The sequence below is a fragment of the Oncorhynchus keta genome, chromosome 26 (assembly GCF_023373465.1).
Source record: "Oncorhynchus keta strain PuntledgeMale-10-30-2019 chromosome 26, Oket_V2, whole genome shotgun sequence".
NCBI lineage: Eukaryota > Metazoa > Chordata > Actinopteri > Salmoniformes > Salmonidae > Oncorhynchus > Oncorhynchus keta.
Genome location: NC_068446.1, coordinates 34,603,088 through 34,630,081, shown reverse-complemented (window position 1 = coordinate 34,630,081; position 26,994 = coordinate 34,603,088). Strand labels below are relative to the sequence as shown.

Here is a 26,994-nt window from a genome sequence, read left to right as displayed (position 1 = left end):
TAGATATTTGTCAGATGTACAATGGAATACTGAAGCATAATTACAAGCATTTTTATAAGTTTCAAAGGCTTTTATTGACAATTACATGAAGTTGATGCAAAGAGTCAATATTTGCAGTGTTGACCCTTCTTTTTCAAGACCTCTGCAATCCACCCTGGCATGCTGTAACTTAAATTCTGGGACACTGATGGCAGCCCATTCTTGCATAATCAATGCTTGGAGTTTGTCAGAATTGATGGGTTTTTGTTTGTCCACCCGCCTCTTGAGGATTGACCACAAGTTCTCAATGGGATTAAGGTCTGGGGAGTTTCCTGGCCATAGACCCAAAATATCCATCATGCTGGAAAAAGCATTGTTCGTCACCAAACTGTTCCTGGATGGTTGGGAGAAGTTGCTCTCGGAGGATGTGTTGATATCATTCCTTATTCATGGCTGTGTTCTTAAGCAAAATTTTGAGTGAGCCCACTCCCTTGGCTAAGAAGCAGCCCGGGTGCCCCTATTCAATCGGGAAGGGGATTCATCAGAGAAAATGACTTCACCCCAGTCCTCAGCAGCCCAATCACTGTACCTTTTGCAGAATATCAGTCTGTCCCTGATGTTTTTCCTAGAGAAAAGTGGCTTCTTTGCTGCCCTTCTTGACACCAGGCCATCCTCCAAAAGTCTTCTCCTCACTGTGCGTGCAAATGCACTCACACCTGCATTCCTGAGCAAGCTCTGTACTGGTGGTGCCCCGATCCCACAGCTGAATCAACTGTAGGAGACAATCCTGGCGCTTGCTGGACTTTCTTGGGTGCCCTGAAGCCTTCGTCACAACAATTGAACCGCTCTCCTTGAAGTCTTATATTATACATTTTTTATTTCACCTTTATTTAACCAGGTAGGCTAGTTGAGAACAAGTTTGCAACTGCGACCTGGCCAAGATAAAGCGTAGCAATTCGACACATACAACAACACAGAGTTACACATTTCCGGTCACAACTTGCAGACTTGTTTACGTGTTGCTGTGCGTTTTGTTTTATTTTAATTTTATTTTATTTCACCTTTATTTAACCAGGTAGGCTAGTTGAGAACAAGTTCTCATTTGCAACTGCGACCTGGCCAAGATAAAGCATAGCAGTGTGAACAGACAACACAGAGTTACACATGGAGTAAACAATTAACAAGTCAATAACACAGTAGAAAAAAGGGGAGTCTATATACATTGTGTGCAAAAGGCATGAGGAGGTAGGCGAATAATTACAATTTTGCAGATTAAAACTGGAGTGATAAATTATCAGATGGTCATGTACAGGTAGAGATATTGTTGTGCAAAAGAGCAGAAAAGTAAATAAATAAAAACAGTATGGGGATGAGGTAGGTAAAAATGGGGGGGCTATTTACCGATAGACTATGTACAGCTTCAGCGATCGGTAAGCTGCTCAGATAGCAGATGTTTGAAGTTGGTGAGGGAGATAAAAGTCTCCAACTTCAGCGATTTTTGCAATTCGTTCCAGTCACAGGCAGCAGAGAACTGGAACGAAAGGCGGCCAAATGAGGTGTTGGCTTTAGGGATGATCAGTGAGATACACCTGCTGGAGCGCGTGCTACGGATGGGTGTTGCCATCGTGACCAGTGAACTGAGATAAGGCAGAGCTTTACCTAGCATGGACTTGTAGATGACTTGGAGCCAGTGGGTCTGGCGACGAATATGTAGCGAGGGCCAGCCGACTAGAGCATACAGGTCGCAGTGGTGGGTGGTATACGGTGCTTTAGTGACAAAGCGGATGGCACTGTGATAAACTGCATCCAGTTTGCTGAGTAGAGTGTTGGAAGCAATTTTGTAGATGACAACGCCGAAGTCGAGGATCAGTAGGATAGTCAGTTTTACTAGGGTAAGTTTGGCGGCGTGAGTGAAGGAGGCTTTGTTGCGGAATAGAAAGCCGACTCTAGATTTGATTTTTGATTGGAGATGTTTGATATGAGTCTGGAAGGAGAGTTTACAGTCTAGCCAGACACCTAGGTACTTATAGATGTCCACATATTCAAGGTCGGAACCATCCAGGGTGGTGATGCTGGTCAGGCATGCGGGTGCAGGCAGCGAACGGTTGAAAAGCATGCATTTGGTTTTACTAGCGTTTAAGAGCAGTTGGAGGCCACGAAAGGAGTGTTGTATGGCATTGAAGCTCGTTTGGAGGTTAGATATCACAGTGTCTAAGGACGGGCCGGAAGTATATAGAATGGTGTCGTCTGCGTAGAGGTGGATCACGGAATCGCCCGCAGCAAGAGCAACATCATTGATATATACAGAGAAAAGAGTCAGCCCGAGGATTGAACCCTGTGGCACCCCCATAGAGACTGCCAGAGGACCGGACAGCATGCCCTCCGATTTGACACACTGAACTCTGTCTGCAAAGTAGTTGGTGAACCAGGCAAGGCAGTCATCCGAAAAACCGAGGCTACTGAGTCTGCCGATAAGAATATGGTGATTGACAGAGTCGAAAGCCTTGGCAAGGTCGATGAAGACGGCTGCACAGTACTGTCTTTTATCGATGGCGGTTATGATATCGTTTAGTACCTTGAGCGTGGCTGAGATGCACCCGTGACCGGCTCGGAAACCAGATTGCACAGCGGAGAAGGTACGGTGGGATTCGAGATGGTCAGTGACCTGTTTGTTGACTTGGCTTTCGAAGACCTAAGATGGGCAGGGCAGGATGGATATAGGTCTGTAACAGTTTGGGTCCAGGGTGTCTCCCCCTTTGAAGAGGGGGATGACTGCGGTAGCTTTCCAATCCTTGGGGATCTCAGACGATATGAAAGAGAGGTTGAACAGGCTGGTAATAGGGGTTGCGACAATGGTGACAATTGTTGCCAACCTTACTTTGCTACCTGACAACTTTACGGTTTTTACTTTTTACTTACCGTTTATATTTTTGGTTTTTCCCTCACTTAACTTTTTTTCATTCAACTTTTTCACTCCGGACGCTTTATCTGGACATGGTTCGTCAGGACCTCCAACAGCCGAAGCTAAGTAGTAACATTAACATGATGCCTTCTAACTGCAGTCGCTGTACTCATAATATACAGGACAACGATCGCCTTACAGCGAGGATAGCTGTGCTACAAGCCCAGATTCAGACGCAATCGCTAGGCAAGGGTAATTTCAGTGTAGGAAAGGATGAAACAGTGTCTGTGCCACCAGTAAGTACAGAGTAGAGCCTTCTCTTGTCTCTACTCCTCCCGTTACGGGGTCTGAGACGCCGAAGCATCCCACCATTAGCTCTGACAAATTGAAAACTCTAGTCATTGGCGACTCCATTACCCACAGTATTAGACTTCAAACGAATCATCCAGCGATACTACACTGTTTACCAGGGGGCAGGGCTTCCGACGTTAAAGCTAATCTGAAGATGGTGCTGGTTAAAGCTAAAACTTGCGAGCGTAGAGAGTATAGAGATATTGTTATCCACGTCGGCACCAACAATGTTAAGATGAAACAGTCAGAGGTCATCAAGCGCAACATAGATTCAGCGTGTAAATCAGCTAGAAAGATGTGTCGGCATCGAGTAACTGTCTCTGGCCCCCTCCCAGTTAGGGGGAGTTATCATCTCTACAGCAGTCTCTCACAACATAATCGCTGGTTGAAAACTGTTTTCTGCCCCTCCCAACAGATATAATTTTTAGATAATTCGCCCTCTTTCTGGGACTCACCCACAAACAGGACCAATCCTGGCCTGCTGAGGAGTGACGGACTCGATCATAGCTGGACGGGTGCTCTCATCTTATCTATGAACATAGACAGGGCTCTAACTCCTCTAGCTCCACAATGAGATAGCCTGCTGCCTGACCTGCACCCTGTTAGCCACCCTGCCAGCTTAGTGGAGTCTGCCATTAGCATAGTCAGTGTAGTCAGCTCAGCTATCCCCATTGAGACTGTGTGTGTGCATCAATCTAGGTTGCGTAAAACTAAACATGGCGGTGTTCGCATTAGCAATCTCACTGGAATAAAGACCTCCTCCATTCCTGTCATTACTGAAAGAGATTGTGATATCTCACATCTCAAAATAGGGCTACTTAATGTTAGATCCCTCACTTCCAAGGCAGTTAGTTATAGTCAATGAACCAATCACTGATCATAATCTTGTGATTGGCCTGACTGAAACATGGCTTAAGCCTGATAAATTGACTGTGTTAAATGAGGCCTCTCCTCCTGGTTACACTAGTGACCATATCCCTGCGCATCCCGCAAAGGCTTAGGTGTTACTAACATTTACGATAGCAAATTTACATTTTCAAAAAATGACTGCGTTTTCATATTTTGAGCTTCTAGTCATGAAATCTATACAGCCTACTCAATCACTTTTTAGAGCTACTGTTTACCCTAGATGAAGTCGCACCCCTAAAAACAAAAAACATTTGTCATAAGAAACTAGCTCCCTGATATACAGAAAATACCAGAGCCCTGAAGCAAGCTTCCAGAAAATTGGAACGGATTTGGCGCTACACCAAACTGGATGTCTTCCGACTTGCTAGACAGTACAGAAGAGCCCTCACTGCTGCTCGATCATCCTATTTTTCCAACTTAATTAAGGAGAATAAGAACAATCCAAAATGTATTTTTGATGCTGTCGCAAAGCTAACTAAAAAGCAGTATTCCCCAAGAGAGGATGCCTTTCATTTCAGCAGTGATAAATTCATAAACTTTGAGGAAAAGATCATGATCATTAGAAAGCTAATTACGGACTCCTCTTTAAATCTCAGTTGTCCTGAGTCTGCACAACACTGCCAGGACCTAGGATTAAGGGAGACATCCAAGTTTTTTTAATACTATATCTCTTGACACATTGATGAAAATTGTCTTGGCCTCTAAACCGTCAATCTGCATACTGGACCCTATTCCAACTAAACTACTGAAAGAGCTGCTTCCTGTGCTTTGCCCTCCTATGTTTAACATAATAAACAGCTCCCTATCCACCAGATGTGTACCAAACTCACTAAAAGTGGCAATAACAAAGCCTCTCTTGAAAAAGCCAAACCTTGACCCAGAAAATATTTTAAAAACGAATCGGCCTCTATTGAATCTCCCATTCCTCTCAAAAATGTTAGAAAAAGCTATTGCGCAGCAACTCACTGCCTTCCTGAAGACAATCAATGTATACGAAACACTTCAGTCTGGTTTTTGATCAAAGCACTGAGACTGCACTCGTGAAGGTGGTAAATGACCTTTTAATGGTGTCAGACCAAGGCTCTGCATCTGTCCTCATGCTCCGAGACCTTAGTGCTGCTTTTGATACCATCGATCAGCACATTCTTTTGGAGAGATTGGAAAACAAATTGGTCTACATGAACAAGTTCTGGCCTGTCAGAAAGATATCAGTTTGTCTCTGTGGATGGTTTGTCTTCTGACAAATCAACTGTACATTTCAGTGTTTCTCAATGTTCCGTTTCAGGACCACTATTGTTTTCACTATACATTTTCTCTCTTGGTGGGGTCATTCGGAAACATAATGTTAACTTTCACTGCTATGCGGACGATACACAGCTTTACATTTCGATGAAACATGGTGAAGCCCCAAAATTGCCGTCCCTGGAAGCCTGTGTTTCAGACATGAGGAAGTGGATGGCGGCAATTTTTAAAACTTTTAAACTCAGACAAAAGAGATATGCTGTCTGTTTCTAGGTCCCAAGAAACAGATCTTCGGTTGGATCTGACAATTCATCTTGATGGTTGTACAGTCATCTCAAATAAAACTGTGAAGGACCTCTGCGTTACTCTGGACCCTGATCTCTCTTTTGACGAACATATCAAGAATATTTCAAGGACAGCTTTTTTGCTTCGTAAAACAATCCAAAAATTTGAAACTTTCTGTCCAACAATTATGCAATTATTTGTAAATCCATGCTTTTGTCACTTCTAGATTAGACTACGGCAATGCTCTACTTTACGGCTACCCATAAAAAGCGCAAAATAAACTTGAGTTAGTGCTAAACACAGCTGCTAGAATCTTCACTAGAACCCAAAAAATGTGATCATATTACTCCAGTGCTAACCTCTCTACACTGGATTCCTGCTAACCTACAAAGCATTACATGGGCTTGCTCCTACTTATCTTTCCGATTTGGTCTTGACGTACATACCTACACGTACGCTATGGTCACGAGACGCAGAACTCCTTAATGTCCCTAGAATTTCTAAGAAAACAGCTGGAGGCAGGGCTTTCTCCTACAGAGCTCAATTTTTATGGAATGGTCTGCCTATCCATGTGAGACTTGCAGACTTGGTCTCGACCTTTAAGTCTTTATTGAAGACTATGATTGAGTGTAGTCTGGTCCAGGAGTGTGAAGGTGAACGGAAAAGCACTGGAGCAATGAACTGCCCTTGCTGTCTCTGCCTGGCCGGTTCCCCTCTCTCCACTGGGATTCTCTGCCTCTAACCCTATTACAGGAGTCACTGGCTTTCTGGTGCTCTTCCATGCTGTCCCTAGGAGGGGTGCATCACTTGAGTGGGTTGAGTCACTGACGTGATCTTTCTGTCCGGGTTAGCGCCCCCCTCGGCTTTGTGGTGGAGATCTTGGGGGGCTATAATTGGGCTTGTTTCAGGGTAGTAGGTTGGTGGTTGAAGATATCCCTCTAGTGGTGTGGGGGCTGTGCTTTGGCAAAGTGGGTGGGGTTATATCCTGCCTGTTTGGCCCTGTCCGGGGGTATCGTCATACAGGGTCACATTGTCTCCCGATCCCTCCTGTCTCAGCCTCCAGTATTTATGTTGCAATAGTTTGTGTTGGGGGCTAGGGTCAGTCTGTTATATCTGGAGTATTTATCCTGTCTTATCCTGTGTGCATTTAAGTATGCTCTCTCTAATTCTCTCTCTCTATCTCTTCTCTTGGAGGGCCTGAGCCCTAGGACCATGCCTCAGGACTACCTGGCTTGATGACTCCTTGCTGTCCCCAGTCCACCCGGTCATGCTGCTGCTCCAGTTTCAAAAATATTCTGCCTGCGGCTTTGGAACCCTTGCCTGTTCACTGGATGTGCTACCTTGTCCCGGACCTGCTGTTTTGGACTCCCTCTCTACCGCACCTGCTGTCTCCAACTCTGAATGATTGGCTATGAAAAGCCAACAGACATTTACTCCTGAGGTGCTGACCTGTTGCACCCTCTACAACCACTGTTATTATTATTATTATTATTATTATCTGACCCTGCTGGTCATCTATGAACGTTTTAACATCTTGGCCATGTTCTGTTATAATCTCCACCCGGCACAACCTGAAGAGGACTTGCCAACCCTTAGAGCCTGGTTCCTCTCTAGGTTTCTTCCTAGGTTCCTGCCTTTCTAGGGAGTTTTTCCTAGCCACCGTGCTTCTACATCTGCATTGCTTGCTGTCTGGGGTTTTAGGCTGGGTTTCTGTGCAGCACTTTGTGACATCGGCTGATGTAAAAAGGGCTTTATAAATACATTTGATTGATTGATAATAGGGATCCATAATAAATACAAATACAGAGACAAGATATGGTTGAGATCCTATGTACTGTCATTGGGAGTAGGCTGGGCGATATACGTATACTATTTTAAGGTATACTGGAATGGATCCACATACCGGTATGGATTTTTATAATACTGTTTATTACAATATATTTTGATACAGTGCTAAATAAATGAAAAGTTCTACAAATTGGACTACTTAACTGTTAACTTTATCCTAGTTTGGTTGACTATAAAACAATCAATCAGAATGGGGAAATAATGAGTGAGTGTCAGGTCTTACCTCCAGGGGGTACTTGACCCCACTGAGACTGTGCTCGGAGCCCTCTGAGGAAGCCTTACAGAGGCCCCAGTGGAAGATGATTCTCCCCACCTTAAACCTGCCCCTCAGCCCCCCTCCACTCACATAGAAGTCCCCCTCTGGGTTCACCGCCACTGGAGAGAACACACACAGAGCATTATTTGAGCATTATTTAACCAATATACACATACACCCACACACAGTATATTGATGCGGCCTGAAGCCTGCCAATGGAGAACACTTGCTCTCACGTGTACATGCACATACGCGCACATTCACACACATATTTACATTCACAGCATGTAGGGTATTATATTTCATGCCAATTTCATGCCAAGAAAGGGAAAAACACCTTCAATCATCTCCCCACCAGAACCAAGTAATTGTACCATCAGTTTAAAAAGTGCCATACGTATACACTATAACAACAATGCTCAATATTTGTATATATTATAATTAGACTGTAATTAAGACCCAGACCACCAGGCTCAGAGACAGGCAGTGTGGCTACTGAATAGCTAGCTGACTTAATGGCTGATTATTTTATTGTATTACTTTAGCTTTTCAGTTTCATTACTGTCTGGTTTTATGATGAGACTTCTGGTGACCTGAGAGCTCATACCGGTCTTGCCATCATTCTTGATGGTGGTCATATCAGACATCGCCTCCTCCCAGCCCTCAAACTCCAGTTTTTGGAACTGAACTTTGACCTGTGTCAGCTCCTCCTCGATGTTGATGGGCGACTGTCTAGCATTGCTGCATGATGGGTACTTGTTGGCCCAGTTGTTTTGGTTTAGAGTCCCTGCCGGGAGAGAGTTGAAATGTGTTTAATGCATAGTAGAAACATATTTGGTGGTGCCTCAGCTATATGAACTTGCCCAAAACAAGTACATATGCAGTTATCCATTACAAAACACAACCGATTTGTTTTCCCTTTTTCGGAAGTTTACTCGGGTTTCTTCCTCTCTAATCACGCACTAACTGGTTGCAGGTGTGCTCCTGTGGGGAGCTAATGAGCTAATCACCTTCAGGTGTGTCTGCTTTGATGGGATTTCACTGGGGTGATAGAGGGTAGTGCACACTGCCCATAGACTGTTCACTCTGCTGTTGCAGTCTGGACCCAACAGTACCCTGAACAGCTTCTACCCCCAAGCAATAAGAATGCTAAATAGTTAGTTAAATAGTTACCCAGACTATCTGCATTTACCCTTTGTGCACAAACTTTTTTGACTAATCACATATACGCTGCTGCTTCTGTTAATTATCTATCCTGTTGCCTCGTCACTTTATTCCTTGTTATCTCGTACCACTGCACATGGACTCAGTACTGGTGCCCCTTGTATATAGCCAAGTTATCGTTGCTTTTATTTTTATGTTTCTATTATTTCTCTATTTTCTTGTATCTCTGCGTTGATGGGAAGGGCCCATAAGTAAGAATTTCACTGTTAGTCTACACCTGTTGTTTACAAAACAAGTGACAAATAAAATTTGATTTGAAACTTGATTTAGAACTGTGGAGTTTCTTAAGCCATTCCTGGGGGACCCACAGGGTGTGCAGATTTTGGTTTTATCCCAGCACCGATACCTGATTCAAGTTATCGTGGATTGGATGATTTGTTGTTCAGTTGAATCGAGTCCAATCCAATTCTTTCAGATCAACATGAAGAGCTTAGGGGAAAGGTCTGGGGTTGTGCATAGCACTAATGTAACAGTATCATTTTATACCGTACCCTCGCCTTGCAGAGCAAGGGGAACTAGTACTTCAAGGTCTCAGAGCAAGTGACGTAACCGATTGAAACGCTATTTAGCGCACACCGCTAACTAAGCTAGCCGTTTCACATCCGTTACACCTATTCCACATGAGAGAACAACTTCATGCAATGCCAATGTTTCATGTTAGGACTAATATGTTGGTAAATACTTAAATTAACTTTCATTCAACATCTGCTCTTGGTTATTCTTTGCTTTGAATGTTCCAACTGGAATCAACTAAGGGGCTAGCAATATCGTTTTGAGTGTAAATCAAATTTTATTTGTCACACGTGCCGAATACAACAAGTGTAGACCTTACCATGAAATACTTACAAGCCCTTCACCAACAGTGCAGTTCAAGAAGAGTTAAGAAAACATTTTCCAAATAAACTAAAGTCAAATATAATAAATAATAACACAATAATAACGAGGCTATACACAGGGGGTACCTGTACCAAGTCATTGTGCAGGGGTACAGGTTAGCAGAGAAAACAGTCTGACTTGGGTGACTGGAGTCTCTGACAATTGTATGGGCTTTCCTCTGACACCGCCTATTATATAGGTCCTGGATTGTAGGAAGCTTGGCCCCAGTGATGTACTGGGCCGTACGCACTACCCTCTGTAGCGCCTTACGGTCAGATGCCGAGCAGTTGCCATAGCAGGCGGTGATGCAACCTGTCTGGATGCTCTCGATGGAGCAGCTGTAGAACCTTTTGAGGATCTGAGGACCCATACCAAATCTTCTCAGTCTCCTGAGGGGATAAGGTTTTGTCATGCCCTCTTCATGACTGTCTTGGTATGTTTGGACTATGATAGTTCGTTGGTGATGTGGACACAAAAGGAACTTGAATCTCTCGACCCGCTCCACTACAGCACTGTTGATGTTAATGGGGACCTGTTCGTCCCACATTTTCCTGTAGTCCACGATCAGCTCCTTTGTCTTGCTCACATTGAGGGAGAGGTTGTTGTCCTGGCACCACACTGCCAGTTCTCTGACCTCCTCCCTATAGGCTGTCTCATCATTTCCGGTGATCAGGCCTACCACTTCGTTGTATGGGCAGCCTAAAGTGCCTTTCTGAGTTGCTTCATTGCTTTTCCTGTAACGCAACTTATCCTGTTAAGCCTGGTTGCCAGTCTGTTTCTCCTTTAGCCAACACCTAGCCTATGTCTGGCATGGCACAGCCAACACAGCCTGGCTAAAACAAGAACACTCACCCAAACATCACTGAGTACGGGTGTTGTTTATTTCGCTTGCCTGGAAGTTTCCACCAGATATATTTGGGATGCATTGCTTAGGCTACATACTGTAAGTATGTAAACATACTTACTGCACACACACCTTCTGAAGGGATCAGACACACACGCACACTTCATTTCTTCTACATTTTTGTCTCAGCATTGTTGGGAAGGGTCCGTAAATAAGCATTTCACTGTTAGTCTACACGTGTTAACAAAGCACATTAACAAAGCAATTTGATTTGATTTACTAGCAGCATTTTATTTCCTTTTCTAACTGAATGTACTGTAAGTCCTGAGGTCCACATACTGCAGACAACCACCAGAGGACAATGTGGCTGAATGAGGTCATACTGGGTTCTGGGTCAGACCATTAGCATGTCAATGGCTACACACACACACAGCAGCAGCAGAGGGGACAGGATGCAACAGTCTATTCTTCATCATCTGTCTGTTGTGGGCAATTATAAGTTGCTGCTGGTGTGTGTGTGTGTGTGTGTGTGTGTGTGTGTGTGTGTGTGTGTGTGTGGAGAGACCCTTTTCGACAAAGTATAAAATGAGGCCACACCAATAGAAGTAGCTATTGCACAGTTTAAAAGCTTGTGTCACAATATTGTAGATATTTTGATGTTGGAAAAAATATGTTATTGAACATCACATAAAAGTTTTATAGAATGCTATGTGAAAAATGAATAAATACAAGTTATGAGAGGGAGGATTCACACCACTCTCTCAGTTTAGTATCTTAGTTATTTTCAGATGATCTCATTGTACTCTTTTGTAGATGTCAACTACGTGTGTGTGTGTTTTCTATCCCAGTTGGCTCCTCTCCCTGTAGGTTTTACAGATGCTCCCAACCCCGTAGCTGCAACCCTTCTAATTTAGTGTACCATGGGTGCACAACCCATGTGGAATTCCTGGGGTCCGACAACATTTGGAACTGCCAATATGCGGCCAACAAGGCTAATGCTAGTTAACAACTTCCTTCAAACTTCTCTCAGAGACATAAAATGGTATCCACGAGTCCTTCAGACTCAGGGGAATGGCTCACCACTCATCATACTAGGCAACTTCAACCTCCCGATGTCTGCCTTTGATTCATTTCATTCCACCTCTTTCTTTCCATTCCTTTTCTCTTTTGACCTCACTCTTTCCCAGTCCCCTCACACTCACAATGCAGGCAAAGCACTTGACCTCATCTTTAATAGAGGCTGTTCACCTACTAATCTCACTGCAACCCCCACCACCCCAGGTCTCTAATGACTACTTTGTTTATTTCTCTGTCTCTCCTCCAGGCCTACCCACTCAGCCCCTACCCTGCTGCCTCTTCGACCCTACTGACCTCCCGTTCCATATCCCTTCACTGTCCCCTTTCCTCATGGCAGGCTCAACCCTCCCCTCGCTCCGTGGCTGAGTGACTCTCACTGTCCCCTTTCCTCATGGCAGGCTCAACCCTTCCCTCGATCCGTGGCTGAGTGACTCTCACTGTCCCCTTTCCTCATGGCAGGCTCAACCCTCCCCTCGCTCCGTGGCTGAGTGACTCACTATCTTCTCACAGAACAGGGCTGCGGGCAGCTGAGCAGCAATGGAGCAAAATGTAATTTCCAGAGGGCCTATTTAGTCATTTAGTATTTATTAGGATCCCCAATTAGATTACTCTTCCTGGGGTCCAAACAGGAAACACAGCAACAAATAAAATACATAATATACATAAATAGCACCACATTTACATTATAATTGAGTCATTCAGCAGACAACAGCCAGTGCATTCATCTTAAGATAGCCAGGCGAGACAACCACATATCACAAACCTATCCTAACCAAACATCACATACATAATACAGTACATAATACAATCCAAAATGCATAAAAATATCTGTGTGTCTCCACAGTCCCTGTCGTGCCGTAAGACATTCTTTATTCAGTTTTTTAATTGAGTTTCTTTGGGGGCCAGAGTGTCCTATTTAGCCATGGCTTTATTTAATACTGTGTTTCCCTGCCTCTGTTCTGGACAAGGGGACTGTGAAGAGACCTCTGGTTGCATGTCTTGTGTGATAATGACGCATGTCCAAACTGTGTGCCAACTGCTTGAACAGACAGTTCGGTACCTTCAACACAAACACCTCACACAAAGACCAATAGTGATGCAGTCAATCTCTCCTCAAATGTGAGCCAGGAGAGACTGACATGCATGTCATTAACACTCACCCTCCGTGTACTGTACATCTAAGTGCAACGTGTGCTGCTCTATTTTGGATCAACTGCAATTTTCCTATGTCCTTTGTCACACATGACCACACAACTGGACAGTAGTTCAGGTGCGACAAAACTAGGGCCTGTAGGACCTGTCTGGTTGACAGAGATATCACAAAAGCAGAGCAACGCTTTATCATGGGCAGACCTCTTACCATTTTAGTAGCCAATGAGTTTATATGTGTTGACCATGATAGTTTGCTATCTAGGGTGACACCCAGCGGTTTAGTCTCTTCAACATGTTCAATAGGTAGATTGCTCGAGTCTGGAGACGTAAATGTATAGATCGGCAGGTAAGGGTGTTCTCGAGCGGCTAGATGTTCTTCACCATTTGGCCATCAGCTTTGCCACCAATGCTCCTTATAGGACACGTCACTGGACTCTATACTCTTCAGTAAACTGGTCATCTCTGTATACCTGCTTATTTATAAAACCATCTTAGGCTTCACTCCCCCGTATCTGAGATATCTACTGCAGCTCTCATCCTCCACATACAACACCCGTTCTGTCAGTCTCATTCTGTTAAAGCTCCCCAAAGCGCACACATCCCTGGGTTGCTTCTCTTTCCAGTTTGCTGTAGCTAGCGACTGGAACGAGCTGTAACAAACACTCAAACTCGACAGTTTTATCTCAATCTCTTCATTCAAAGACGCAATCATGGACACTCTTACTGACAGTTGTGGCTGCTTTATGTGATGTATGGTTGTATCTACATTCTTACCCTTTGTGCTGTTGTCTGTGCCCAATAATATTTGTACCCTGTTTTGTGCTGCTACCATGTTGCGCTGCTGACATGTGTTGCTACCATGTTGCGCTGCTGACATGTGTTGCTACCATGTTGTTGTCATGTTGTGTTGCCACCATGTTGTTGTCATGTTGTGTTGCCACCATGTTGTTGTCATGTTGTGTTGCCATGTGTTGCTGCCATGCTGTTGTTGTCGTCTTAGGTCTCTCTTTTTTTATTTTTTTATTACAAAAAACACAAGGAAGGTGTAACATTAAAGTATTAGAACATGAAGGACAAACAACACAGCATCAAGACACTATCAAACATGTATCAGTCTTTCCGCAACAGAGCCATCCTTATGTGTGAGGGTGCGTGTGCATGATAGTGATATAAAATACATGCCATAGTTTCCTTTTTCATGACCAAAATCTTGTGAAACTCGAACCCTCCAAGATCTGTGGATAATATGAGATTAGAAAAGGTTGAAAAATGACGTAAAACAAAAAAAAAAATACACGGCACATGGAAACCAAATGAGGGTGGTCTATGGTGATAGGTGGGATTAAAGAGCTGAGGTCTATGGTGATAGGTGGGATGGGTTTGAGAGTGGCAGAGGGGTGGATTAAAGAGCTGAGGTCTATGGTGATAGGTGGGATGGGCTGAGTGTCTGAGGGGTGGGATTAAAGAGCTGAGGTCTATGGTGATATGTGGGATGGGCTGAGTGGCTGAGGGGTGGGATTAAAGAGCTGAGGTCTATGGTGATAGGTGGGATGGGCTGAGAGTGGCAGAGGGGTGGGATTAAAGAGCTGAGGTCTATGGGGATAGGTGGTATGGGCTGGTGGGAGTGGCTGAGGGTTGGGATTAAATAGTTTATGTTTGGTAGTGTATTATTGTTACGTGACTGATTTATATAAAAATACCATGCATGCAAAATGTGTATGTAAAAGTTATGTATATGTAAAAGTTATGTATATGTAGCAAAAAAGCCATCAGACTGCCATCAGACTGTTAAAAGGCCATCACTAACATTTAGTGGCATCTGCCAACATAGACTCAATCTCTTGCCACTTTTATAATTAACATTTGGATGTAATAAATGTATGAATAGTCACTTTAAACAATGCCACTTTATATAATGTTTACATACCCTACATTACTCATTTCATATGAATATACTGTACTCTATACCATCTACTGCATCTTGCCTATGCCGCACGGCCATCACTCATCCATATATTTATATGTACATATTCTCATTCATTCCTTTACACTTGTGTGTATAAGGTAGTTGTGAAATTGTTATATTACTTGTTAGAAATTACTGCATGGTTGGAACTAGAAACACAGGCATTTCGCTACACTCGCATTAACATTCTGTTCAAGAGCAGCCTGATGTCTTGCAACAGGTGTAAGACTTCAGGCTGTAGTTGGAGGCCGAACAACAGGAGTGACAGTGGAAGGCGAAGCAACACCTTTTCAGGATTCTGCAGCATGAGATCAAAACTATTCGACCCCTGTCCCTGACCACTCCCTATGTGGCTCTTCCAACGCCAATGGCATGGACATTGGCCTAGAGGCTGCAGGCTCCCTCCACGGCTAGGCTCTGGGCCCCAATGACCTTGACCCTCATCAAAATAACCCTTACCGTTCCCCATATGGCACCAATCCAGATCCAGGTCCACGTATAGGTCCGTATCGGGTCAAAGAGCCAAGGTTAGAGCAGTTAAATGACAATGGCAACATTGAACATTATCTGGGATCACTTTTAATGTTAGTTATTCAAGGGTCAGTGTAGCGTTCATAGGGCCATTGGACCAGCACTGGGTACTCTCTTGATGCTATTTATGCAATAGGCATATAGATCAAAGTTTATCAAGGACAGTCGGGCAGGGGCATGGGGGTGGGGCAGGGGCATGTTTAAGCTGGCATTGGCAGTCTGGATGTGGGGTGTCCCCATCTGCCTGCCCCCTGGCCCCCCCCATTGTTGTGCCAGTCTCGTGTGTCAAGCAGATTCAGTTTGTTGTGACACTGAGCGAGACGAGAGGGGAGGTATGGGAGAGCTGTGTGGTAAAGAGAGTAAAAGGGAAGCGGGAGAGAGAGAGGGGAGAACAGAGTGATAGAGAGTGGGAAGAGAGAGGATATTTTTCCTTGTCATATCTAGTGAAAGACTGCGAGATAGATGGGGAAGAAAGATAGATGATTGTGTGCCACTGCCTGAGGGGCATAGTAAATATTCATAGTAAATTCCCATGCAAAATTATACATCGATTTTGTAGAATATGCTTTATTACTCACTCTTTGGCAACTCTGCATATAATATTATCATGCCAATAATATAAACGGTACCTACTGTAATTGAAGAGAAATACACATATTTTTACTACACATCATACAGTTTATGCTGTAATGGTTACTCGTAACCCATGTCTTGTCTCATCCAAAACAGATCAGACAAGCACCGCTAGGCTAAACAGCAGCTCCCAACCAGGAGCTTAATGTGCCCTACTTTCCGAATATGGGTCCCAGAGACACAGGGAATTCTCCATGGCTGAAAAAAACTAAAGCAGAGTCCCTCGAGAAGAAAGTCCCAGGTGTCCCGGGGGGTTGTGTGTGTCAGTAGAGGCTGCTGAGAGGAGAACATAATAATGGCTCAATAGAATGGTTTCAACCACATCAAACACAAGGTTTCCATGTGGTTGACACCATTCCACCAAATCCATACATTATTAAAAGCTGTCCTCTCCTCAGCAGCCTCCACTGGTGTGTGTGTGTTAAACTGTGTAAGAGATGGCGTATTGGTGTGGTCGCAATACACTCTCTCTTACACAGTTTAACAGCTTGTGTCACAGTATTGTGCATATTTTTTAGATGCTGTCAAAATTAGTGGAAAATAAATTGAGGGACATATTCTGACCTGAAATTTATTGTCATCCCCCCATCTGATAACCCAAGCATAGGCCAATATGCCTACTTCTTCATTTAAAGCATTTCAGTTTAAACTTGTCCAGTCTTCTCACCTACCAGTGGTCATGTAGAAAAGGAGAGAGAGGCCATGCCATTTCCTATTGGAACGAGGCCCTAAATGGCCCCCAATGATAACCAATACATTTCCTGGTTTCTCTCTCCACACACAATACCAAACCACTCTGTCAAACATCTTAGGATTCATGAAGATCAAATTAATTAAACGTACTCAAATGCAAATCCCCAAATGAGACCGAGGACACTGGAATGGGTTCAGATGATTTTCAAATAGGACATTAATTCCCAGGTACATTCAGCGTCCCTGTTTAAAAAGCTATTTATGAAACCAAACTAGTCACTATGTCACACGCTGACCTTAGAGATTCTTTTTATTCTCTATTTTGGTTAGGTCCGGTTGTGACTAGTTTTTTCATTTATATGTTGGCCTGGTATGGTTCCCAATCAGAGGCAGCTGTCTATCGTTGTCTCTGATTGGGGATCATATTTAGGCAGCCTTTTCCCACTGCCTGTGAGCACTCCATTACTTCACCTTTCGTTTGTTTCTGTATTGTTTCGGTGAGTTTCTATAATTAAACATGTGGAACTCTATACACGCTGCACCTTGGTCCATTTATTCTAACAACGATCGTGACACTATGACTTGCATAGAAAGCACACGGAGGCTAACTCTGCCTTGGCTTGTTGGCCAAAGACTATGGGGGAATTCATATTGGATAAATGCTGAAAATCGACCTGTGATAAACACAGGCTTTGGAGATCTTCTACGTTTTGTTCTATGTCATTTTTTTGTGAATTTAAGCATTTATGTAATCGAAATAAGCACATAAAGTGCATAAATGCTTCATAACTCATAAAAGTAATGTTAACTGACTGATATTATCTCATTAAACAAAACGTATAAGATCTCCTTTTTTATGGAGGCAAGCTGAAGTTGAGACAAATTCTATGCCCCTTCCTCGTGATTGGGTAACAGTAGGGATTCTTCAATAAAGTGTGTCATTCAACAAGAGATGTTTACATGCACATTTTAAAATGTAGAAATACTGCACTAAACATCTTAGTTGGACAAAAATATCCTCTGCAAAAACGTTACAATTCATGACAGATTTCTAGAGTAATGTTACATTATTTCACTCTCTCCGTGGTTATCTGTTATTTTATTACTCACACACATGCAAAACAGCCACAAGCAACTATTAGTCTTAATTATTTTTTGTTTGATTTATTTCAACTTTATTTAACTTCTTATGGTATAGGGGATGCTTGCGTCCCACTTGGCCAAAAACCAGGGAAAATGTAGCGTGACAAATTCAAATAAAATTATATAAAAATCTAACTCATTAAATCACACATGTAAGATACTCAATTAAAGCTACACACATTGTGAATCCAGCCAACATGTCAGATTTCAAAAAGGCTTTTCGGCGAAAGCATAAGAAGCTATTGTCTGATGATAGCACAACAGTAAACAAAGAGGGTAGCATATTTCAACCCTGCAGGCGCTACACAAAACGCAGAAATAAAATATAAAACATGCCTTTCCTTTGACAAGCTTCTTTTATTGGCACTCCAATATGTCCCATAAACATCACAATTGGTCCTTTTGTTCGATTAATTCTGTCCATATATATACAAAATTTCAATTTATTTGCCGCGTTTGATCCAGGAAAAAAACAGCTTCCAAAATGCGCAACATCTCTACAAAATATTTCAAATGTTGCCTATAAATTTTGCCAAAATATTTCAAACTACTTTTGTAATACAACTTTAGGTATTTTTAAACGTTAATAATCGATCAAATTGAAGACTGGTCTGTGTTCAATACAGGAACACAACAAACCAAGCTACTTTTCAAGTCTTGCGCAACTCTCAACAGTGTTACACAGTTCCTAGTTGGCCCTACTTCTTCATTGCACAAATGAATAACCTCAACCAAATTCCAAAGACTGGTGACATCCAGTGGAAGCGGTAGGAACTGAAAACAAGTTTCTAAGGAATATTGTTTGCCAATGAGACCTCAGTGAACAGACAGAGACCTCAAAACAAAAAATCTGAACGGTTAGTCCTCTGGGTTTTGCCTGCTACATAAGTTCTGCTATACTCAGACATGATTCAAACAGTTTTAGAAACTTCAGATTGTGTTCTATCCAAATATACTAATAATATGCACGTCTTATATTCTTGGCATGAGTAGCAGGAAGTTTAAATTGGGCACGCTATTTATCCAAAAGTGAAAATGCTGCCCACTATACCTTAAGAAGTTAACCAGGTAAGCTAGTTGAGAACAATTTCTCATTTACAACTGTGACCTGGCCAAGATAAAGCAAAACAGTGTGAAAGAAACAACAGAGTTACACATGGAATATACAAGCGTACAGTCAATAACACAATAGAAAAAAAAGAAAGCCTATATACAGTGTGTGCAAATGGCATGAGGTGGTAAGGCAATACATTTGCCATAGTAGCAAAGTAATTACAATTTAGCAGATTAACACTGGAGTGATAGATGATCAGATGATGGTGTGTAAGTAGTGATACTGGTGTGCAAAAGAGCAGCAAAGTAAAGAAAAACAATATGGGGATGAGGTAGGTAGATTGAGTGGGCTATTTACAGATGGACTATGTACAGCTGCAGCGATCGCTCAGCTGCTCAGATAGCTGATGTTTAAAGTTAGTGAGGAAAAATGTAAGTCTCTAGCTTCAGCGATTTTGAAATTCGTTCCAGTCACTGGCAGCAAAGAACTGGAAGGAAAGACGGCCAAAGGAGGTGTTGGCTTTGGGGATGACCAGTGAGATATACCTGCTGGAGAGTGAGCAAGGAGGCCTATAAACCGGACTCCGTTACACCAGCCATGTCAGGAGGAATGGGCCAAAATTCAACCAACTTATTGTGGGAAGCTTGTGGAAGGCTAGCCGAAACATTTGACCCAAGTTAAACAATTTAAATGCAATGCTACCAAATACTAATTGAGTGTGTGTAAACTTCTGACCCACTGGGAATGTGACAAAAATAAATAAAAGCTGAAATTAATCTATTATTCTGACATTTAACATTCTTAAAATAAAGTCGTGATCCTAACTGACCTAAGACAGGTAATTTTACTAGGATTAAATGTCAGGAATTGTGAAAAACTGAGTTTAAATATTATTTGGCGAAGGTGTATGTAAACTTCCGACTTCAACTGTATAGCGTACAAACTACTGATGCAGATCTTTGTAACATCTACATAAAAAAAATCAATTTATTATAGCCTACACCATCACAATAAAGCCATTATTTATTTTAGACAGGTCTAAAGAAACATTATATGAAGAAAATGTAGTCTATTTCAGAAGAACAGAATAGCATAATCTGAGTTGTTAGGCCCTGATCTCACTATGCCATATGGCTGTGGGCTGCACTAGTTAATTTAGCAGACAAGATTTTCTTAAAATTCTGTAGCATTATATTATTTTATGGTATGAAAAAAACAATTGCACATAGCTGAATAAAATATAAATAATAATTTCTCCAAACGATCTCTTAGGGAGTGAGCACATGCAGCTATTCTGTGTTGAGCGATTAACAAAGAAACAGGTACTCCTATGTGCTTCATTTAGAGTTAATGTAACTTTAGTTGTGATAAAAATGTTGGCCTATATGTTTTGCCTCCTTTTTCTTATGTTTTGATTTTTAATACATTCTAAGGCTGCATGATGCAACTCTAATGATGATTTGAAAAAAGATGCATGAAAAGGCATGAGCTCTGCTTTGTTTCTTGCGCAGGCTGCACACTTCATCAGTCTCTCATTCACAATTTGACAAGCACTTGATATACAAGCACAGGATTTCTCGAATCTCCCGGTGGCATCCCCCTTGAGTGGCCATAATGTCCCCCCAAAAATCTATGCCTTTTGGGGCTAATGTGGCCGTTGTGCCCTTGGGCTGAATATAATAATTCCCTTCTCCTGGTTGCCATTTGCAGTGCTCCGAAGCACCGCTCACTCACATGGCTCCCTCAGATACTTTTAGTATGTGTGGACACCCCTTCAAATGGGTGGATTCGAGAACACAGCCATGCAATCTCCATAGACAAACATTGTCAGTAGACTGGTCCATACTGAAGAACTCAGTGACTTTCAATGTGGCACCGTCATAGGATGCCACCTTTTCAACAAGTCAGTTCGTAACATTTATGCCCTGCTAGAGCTGCCCCGGTCAACTGTAAGTGAAGTTGAAACGTCTAGGAGCAGCAACGGCTCAGACGTAAAGTGGTAGACCACACAAGCTCACAGAACGGGACCGCTGAAGCGCTCTCATCAGTGGTGGAAAAAGTACCCAATTGTCATACTTGAGTAAATGTAAAGATACCTTAATAGAAAACGACTCAAGTAAAAGTCACCCAGTAAAATATTACTTGAGTAAAAGTGAAAGAACTTGGTTTTAAATATACTTAAGTATCAAAAGTAAAAGTATAAATCATAAAATACCAGACGGCACAATTTCCTTGTTTTTGTTCATTTACAGATAGCCGGGGCACACAAACCCTCAAACATAATTTACAAACAAAGCATTTGTGATCAGAGGAGGTAGGGATATTTTCTTGATATCTATGTGAATTGGACTATTTTCCTGTCCTGCTAAGCATTCAAAATGTAATGAGTACTTTTGTGTGTAAGGGAAAATGTATGGAGTAAAAAGTAAATGATTTTCTTTAGGAATGTAGTGAAGTAAAAGTTGTCAAAAATATAAATAGTAAAGTAATGAAGATACCCCCCAAAAAGTACTTAAGTAGTACGTTCAAGTATTTTTACTTAAGTACTTTACACCACTGGCTCTCATGAAGTATTCAATTAGATTTTCGATTACATTCAACTACAGAGTGATTAGAGTGTGGCGTAGCTGAATCAGAATTAGTTAGGTAACATAGATGAATAAGATGTTTTATTTACTTTCATAATATGCTTATGTGAGATACTCTTTTTGGACTATACTGTCGTCAGTTGCATTTTCTTTTCTTCTCTAGGGAAAGGTCACTTGGGGCCCAGAGAGGGGAGAGGTCAGAATTTAACATACATTCACATATGAAGACAATCTGTTAAACCATTTGTCGTGTCTTTACTATCATTAAATGAAGACTTCGTTTTTATCAAGGATACTCTGTAATTAGTATTACGCGATCAAATTGACTAATCATGTAACTGTAATTAACTAGGAAGTCGGGGCACCAAGGAAAATATTCAGATTACAAGGTTATAATTTCCTAATATAACCTTTCAGATATTTTCATATCTGATCCATAGTCTTCTGATTAAATAATTATTTACTTACTTTATTATTTGTTTCTGTTGGAGAGTTTTGTCCGTCTCTCTCTCTGTCTTGGTTAGAGGGGATAGTTCAGAGCGACATTCTTTCATGGTTTTGTAGTTTCGGCAGTTGTCGTTCTTCGCGTTCAATGATACCGAATTCCTAGCTGCAGACTAGTAATTAATATCAAAGACTTGTTCTTATTCTGTCGGTATCGATAGTCTAAGAGTTTAACCACGTGGTATGGTTAAAAGATTCAGCAATGGTCTGGTGATAATTTCTAAAAGTTGGGTTTTATTCAGAATTGCAGAAAAGGGGCTGTCCCAGGATGCTTGACTAACTGGACTCAGGGGCAGTCCTCTGATTTAGTTCAAATCAAAAAGGTAATTGGATTTTCCTTCATTAAACAGTCCAAAATCATATTACACAATTTTACAAACAGTTTCATACTCACTCATTCATCTTATACAACAATTAGATGTAAAACCTCATATCTGAGGCTATTATATAAACAGCGTTATGGTAATGTGGCCACACCGTCTCCCATGAGCTTCCCCAAGTTGTAACAAATGGACCAGTTCGTAGCTGGATTCTTCACCGATCTTTTATACTTTCTACGGAACATGAAATTTGTTCGGACCTTGAGTTCTTGTTCGGATCTCTATACTGTGGCAGGAATTTACGACCTCTCTCTGACCACAGCAGCCTAGTTGAAAGAGGAAAGAGGGAGGCAGGGAGAGGGGGATGGGGTTGCTTTACCCAAAGAGGGCAATGTGATGACACATGCGATGGGAAGATGTCGTGGAAAATTGCAAGATTATGTTATAGTGCTTGTACGATTATTTTCCAATCTTTCTATTGCATTAGAATGATTGTTTTATTCGACAGAATAGAATCTGTTGAATATTGTGTGTGTGTGTGTTCCACTAAGGATGGGCCTCTATGAGACAGCACTGACAGAGGAGATTTACGATGTCTTTGGCCAATAAAGGTTAAAGAGCATTCCAGATAACGAGGTAATGTTTTGGTACTATGAAGTACCAGGAACGAGATTAGAATCTTGTTTTAGAGACCAAACTGAATGATAATGAATAGCTAATGCTATCTGTTGAGAGTTGTGTATCTTGGCTATAAAAGATACTAGAATTCTTTTGTAAGCACTCTCAGAATTCATTTATAGACACTGAATTGATCTGAGAGTCAAAGGGCTATGGTGAAGCTCATATGATTAAAGATGAAGTTTAAATATAACTGACATGTGTGTGGTTTGTAAACTCTCCTAATTTAGTAATACAGGAAATTACCAACGACAAGTGACAATAGAGTGCTCAGTACCAGCCAGAATAGCAAGTTTGGTAGGCTACTAATGACCATCAGCAGCTTCAGAGCTCAGAGAAGCCTAGTTACTGTGACTAAATGATCACAAGGAATTTGACTGCGGTCATGACTCGTGACCGCCGGTGTGGCGGTAATATGGTCACCATAACAAGCCCTAGCCAGGACCATTCACAGTTGAGCTCACTCGGTTTAGAGATAGAGTCAGCCTCTTGCGAATTGAAGGAAAATTATGAAACATAGAGAGACAACAGATACATTTGCTCTAAATCTTGTATTTATTCTAAGGCTTCCCATTGAGAGACATTGAAAATTAAACCAAACTCGTGGTCCACTCCACACTCACCCGCATAGGACCAGTCGATGTCATCAGCGAATTTGCGCTGGGCAGCCTGGGCCCGGTGTCCGTATCCTTGCACAGGTTCCACTGCAACAGAAATCAACTCTTTCTCAAAAACAGCTCTGTTTAAGGCCTCTATGACCAAAAATGTGATTTCATTCAAATCAGCCATTACCATTATCATGGAATCATACATTCACACATTATCATACATTCACACATCCTCTCAATCCTCCTGAGCTGGTCTGGTTTTATTTGAGAATTGAAAAGACATCTATATCCCTTTGAGGGATCAAACTCATGATATACACTCATTCCAAAAGATCATTGGAAAAACAATTTGTTATTACACATTATAATATTGCAAATAGGCCATTATGGGTAGTGCAACATTGAGAAAATATCAGCAAAAGAAACGCTCTCTGAGCTTGTACAATAAAAACGGTCAGTTATGTTTTCCTTCTGAAGAAATGTCCTCCAATTCGGGAATAATGAGTAAGTCTCAGATCTACAGGACACAGACTTAACATAATGCACTCTGGGGGACGTCTGTGGATTACATCCATGTGTGTTTGTTTACTTGTCTCTAAAAACCACACATAGTCAATAATCCCTGCTTTTCACTGTCATTTGAACTAGTGCTATAGAATGATGAGGGGGTGATAGTGTATCATTATGATGCCCTACTAGTCCTGTCTGGGTAATGAATTGGAGCCAGAGCTCTCAGGGCCACACTGCCAGGTCATTATGGAAGAGTTACTGTCTGCCAGAACCAAAATGCCTCATTAGCATAGCTAGCACAAAGCAACTGCTCACTAAAGCAAAGGGAAACCAAATACACCTGCAGCGTTAATAACTCCAAATGTTTCCAAAACGCAAGGAAGTGACTGAAACAGCACCAAATGTTCTGGAACATCACTGTGAATGTTGCTGAATAAAACCAGGACAACTGACTAGAAGAGAGGGTGGATTACCTGCTTCACCTTTTGCAACCATAATCAACCTTAAAAACAACATTCCTCCATGCTTCAGCATTGTAAAAATATTGTCATCTAGTGGATAAAATAAACTTGTTTTCCTCTATGACAAACAAATTCACTTAGTGATACTTCGCAATTTTCCCCCAGAATCAGATGGACTCGTTGATACCATGTTTATGTCTCTGTGTCCAGTATGAAGAAAGTTAGAGGTACTATAGTGAGCCAATGCTAACTAGCATTAGCACAATGACTGAAAATATATGGGTACCTGCTAGCATCTGACTCTGGGGAAGTAGATATAGGGCCTTATTGACAAAATCCCAAAGTGTACCTTTAAAAATGCACTCAGTACTCGAAACGTCTATGTAAAAAAACAGTACGGTTGGGGTCAGCGCAATAGTCTTAAAAGGGTCTTAAACCATGAAAGTCTTGGCCTGATCTGACTCTGGTTGGATGAAGATAAAGAAGAGGCCATTCTGTGTTTGACTATTTTTATGTTTGCCTGGGATAAATTGTCAATCTAATCCAGGATTAAATGTCTCCGAGTACCAGAAACAGTCTGTCCCTCTCGCAGGGCAGAAATGTGTGGTTTATGACCAAGCAAAGGTCTCATTCACTCATAATATTCCCAAAGTACCATACAGTAACTCTTGATTTAAAAAGTGATCATTGAGGATATCATCCAGAAGGTGCAAACGGTTATAGTCTTGCATAAAATAATATTACTTAGGAAAACAGAATAAAGTAATAAATAGCTCTCTTTCCTTTTCTCATACTCTTCATTTTCAGCTCTATCTGGTAGTCTTCCTCACATTGCTGGACCTCAGTTGTCCATGCCTGTTTAACACCGTGGTCAGCCAAGGGTCGTAGAGCACCTTAAACCAAAGTGTTTTCTTTCCAACACAGGGATATGGCTACCATGGCTTCCCATCTTCCTCTCCTCTCCCTGATCTGAGAGATATGAGAGTCGAAGGTATTTGGCTTTTGCATGTCCTATTCTTTCAACTTTTCATATTATTTTACATGTCCTGTTCTTTATTTCTTTTTTTCTCCCTTTTCCTCTCCAGTTGGTAGTTACAGTCTTCTCTCATCTCTGAAACTCCTGTATGGACTCAGGAGAGGCGAAGGTTTGAGAGCCGGGCGTCCCCCGAAACACAACCTTGCCAAGCCGCCACTCGGGAGGCAACATGTCCTATTCTTTTACCTGTCCTATTTGTTTACCTGTCTTATTCTTTCAGTTCAGTGCGGATGAGGGAAAGGGTACAAGGGCAGGATGCATGTTATGACCATTGAGATACATCCCCAGTGTCCCTGTCTCGCTCACCTTCTGACACAGACTATACAGAAAGGAATTGCTAGCCAGCAATTATGTTTTCCACTATTGTGACGCAAATCAGCCAATTAATGACACTGTACCCCCCGGTTGGACATAGGGAGCTCAGTAGTTGTAGATCTTACTATGTCCATCTAGTCCTACAACTACTGAACTCCCTCTCTCCATCTCTCTCTCCATCTCTCTCTCTCTCTCTCTCTCTCTCTCCTCTCTCTCTCTCTCTCTCACTCTGAATAAAAGAGAAAGGAAGCTGCTAAATTATGGACCATCTCTTCAGGGGGAAATGGACTATAGAGTGTGTAAACAATTGCTTTGACATGAAACACCTGTCCACTTCCAGCACCAGTTCGTTCAATAAGTGCGGTTCTATTACACAATGTGTGCGTGTGTGTGTGCAAGTCTGCTTGACTACATATGTGTGTTTGTGTGTGTTGTACACTTGGCGGTGTGTTTGCGCGCGTGTGTGTGTGAGGTCAAGGGCACCATTCATCTCCCTATTTCCTTTCAACAGAGGATTACAGTCTGGCTCGTCTTACACTTGCTTTGTCTGGTGATTGTCCTTGACCATGACGAATGGCATTACCTTTCCTTTTTAAGGATCACTGGTGCATCTGTGACTGAAAGGGAACATGTAAGCTTTCTTACACTGACAACGTTGGGTGATTAACTCATTGTGGCCCAACGCCTCCATCTATGCATGAAAACTACAATTGGCTCGACAAACATTGAGTATCTTTCAAAAATGCATTGTGAGAAAATACTCAACGATGTAAAAAAGGAGATTTGATAGTGTACATCTATTTTAAATGACTTGTACAGTGCTACATCTCATCTACAGGTTTTTCTTTATTTCCTACATTGTAGAATAACAGTGAAGACATCAAAACTATGGGATAACACATATGGAATCATGTAGTAAAGAAAGTGTAAAACAAATCAAAATATATGTTATATTTGAGATTCTTCGAAGTAGCCACCCTTTGCTGTGATGACAGCTTTGCACACTCTT

At 42.0% G+C, this 26,994-nt stretch overlaps 1 protein-coding gene across 4 annotated transcripts in view; it reads right to left on the bottom strand.

The window, feature by feature from the left end:
• Nucleotides 1-26,994, bottom strand: part of LOC118358778 (receptor-type tyrosine-protein phosphatase zeta-like) — an 86,667-nt gene that overhangs the window by 38,440 nt on the left and 21,233 nt on the right. For all 4 annotated transcript variants that reach the window (XM_052480597.1, XM_052480598.1, XM_052480599.1 and 1 more), the window contains exons 2-4: nucleotides 23,679-23,759; nucleotides 8,380-8,559; nucleotides 7,740-7,891 (exon numbers count right to left, since the gene is read on the bottom strand). In XM_052480597.1, coding sequence (XP_052336557.1) covers nucleotides 7,740-7,891; nucleotides 8,380-8,559; nucleotides 23,679-23,759 — 413 coding nt within the window. The remainder of the gene's footprint in view (nucleotides 1-7,739; nucleotides 7,892-8,379; nucleotides 8,560-23,678; nucleotides 23,760-26,994) is intronic.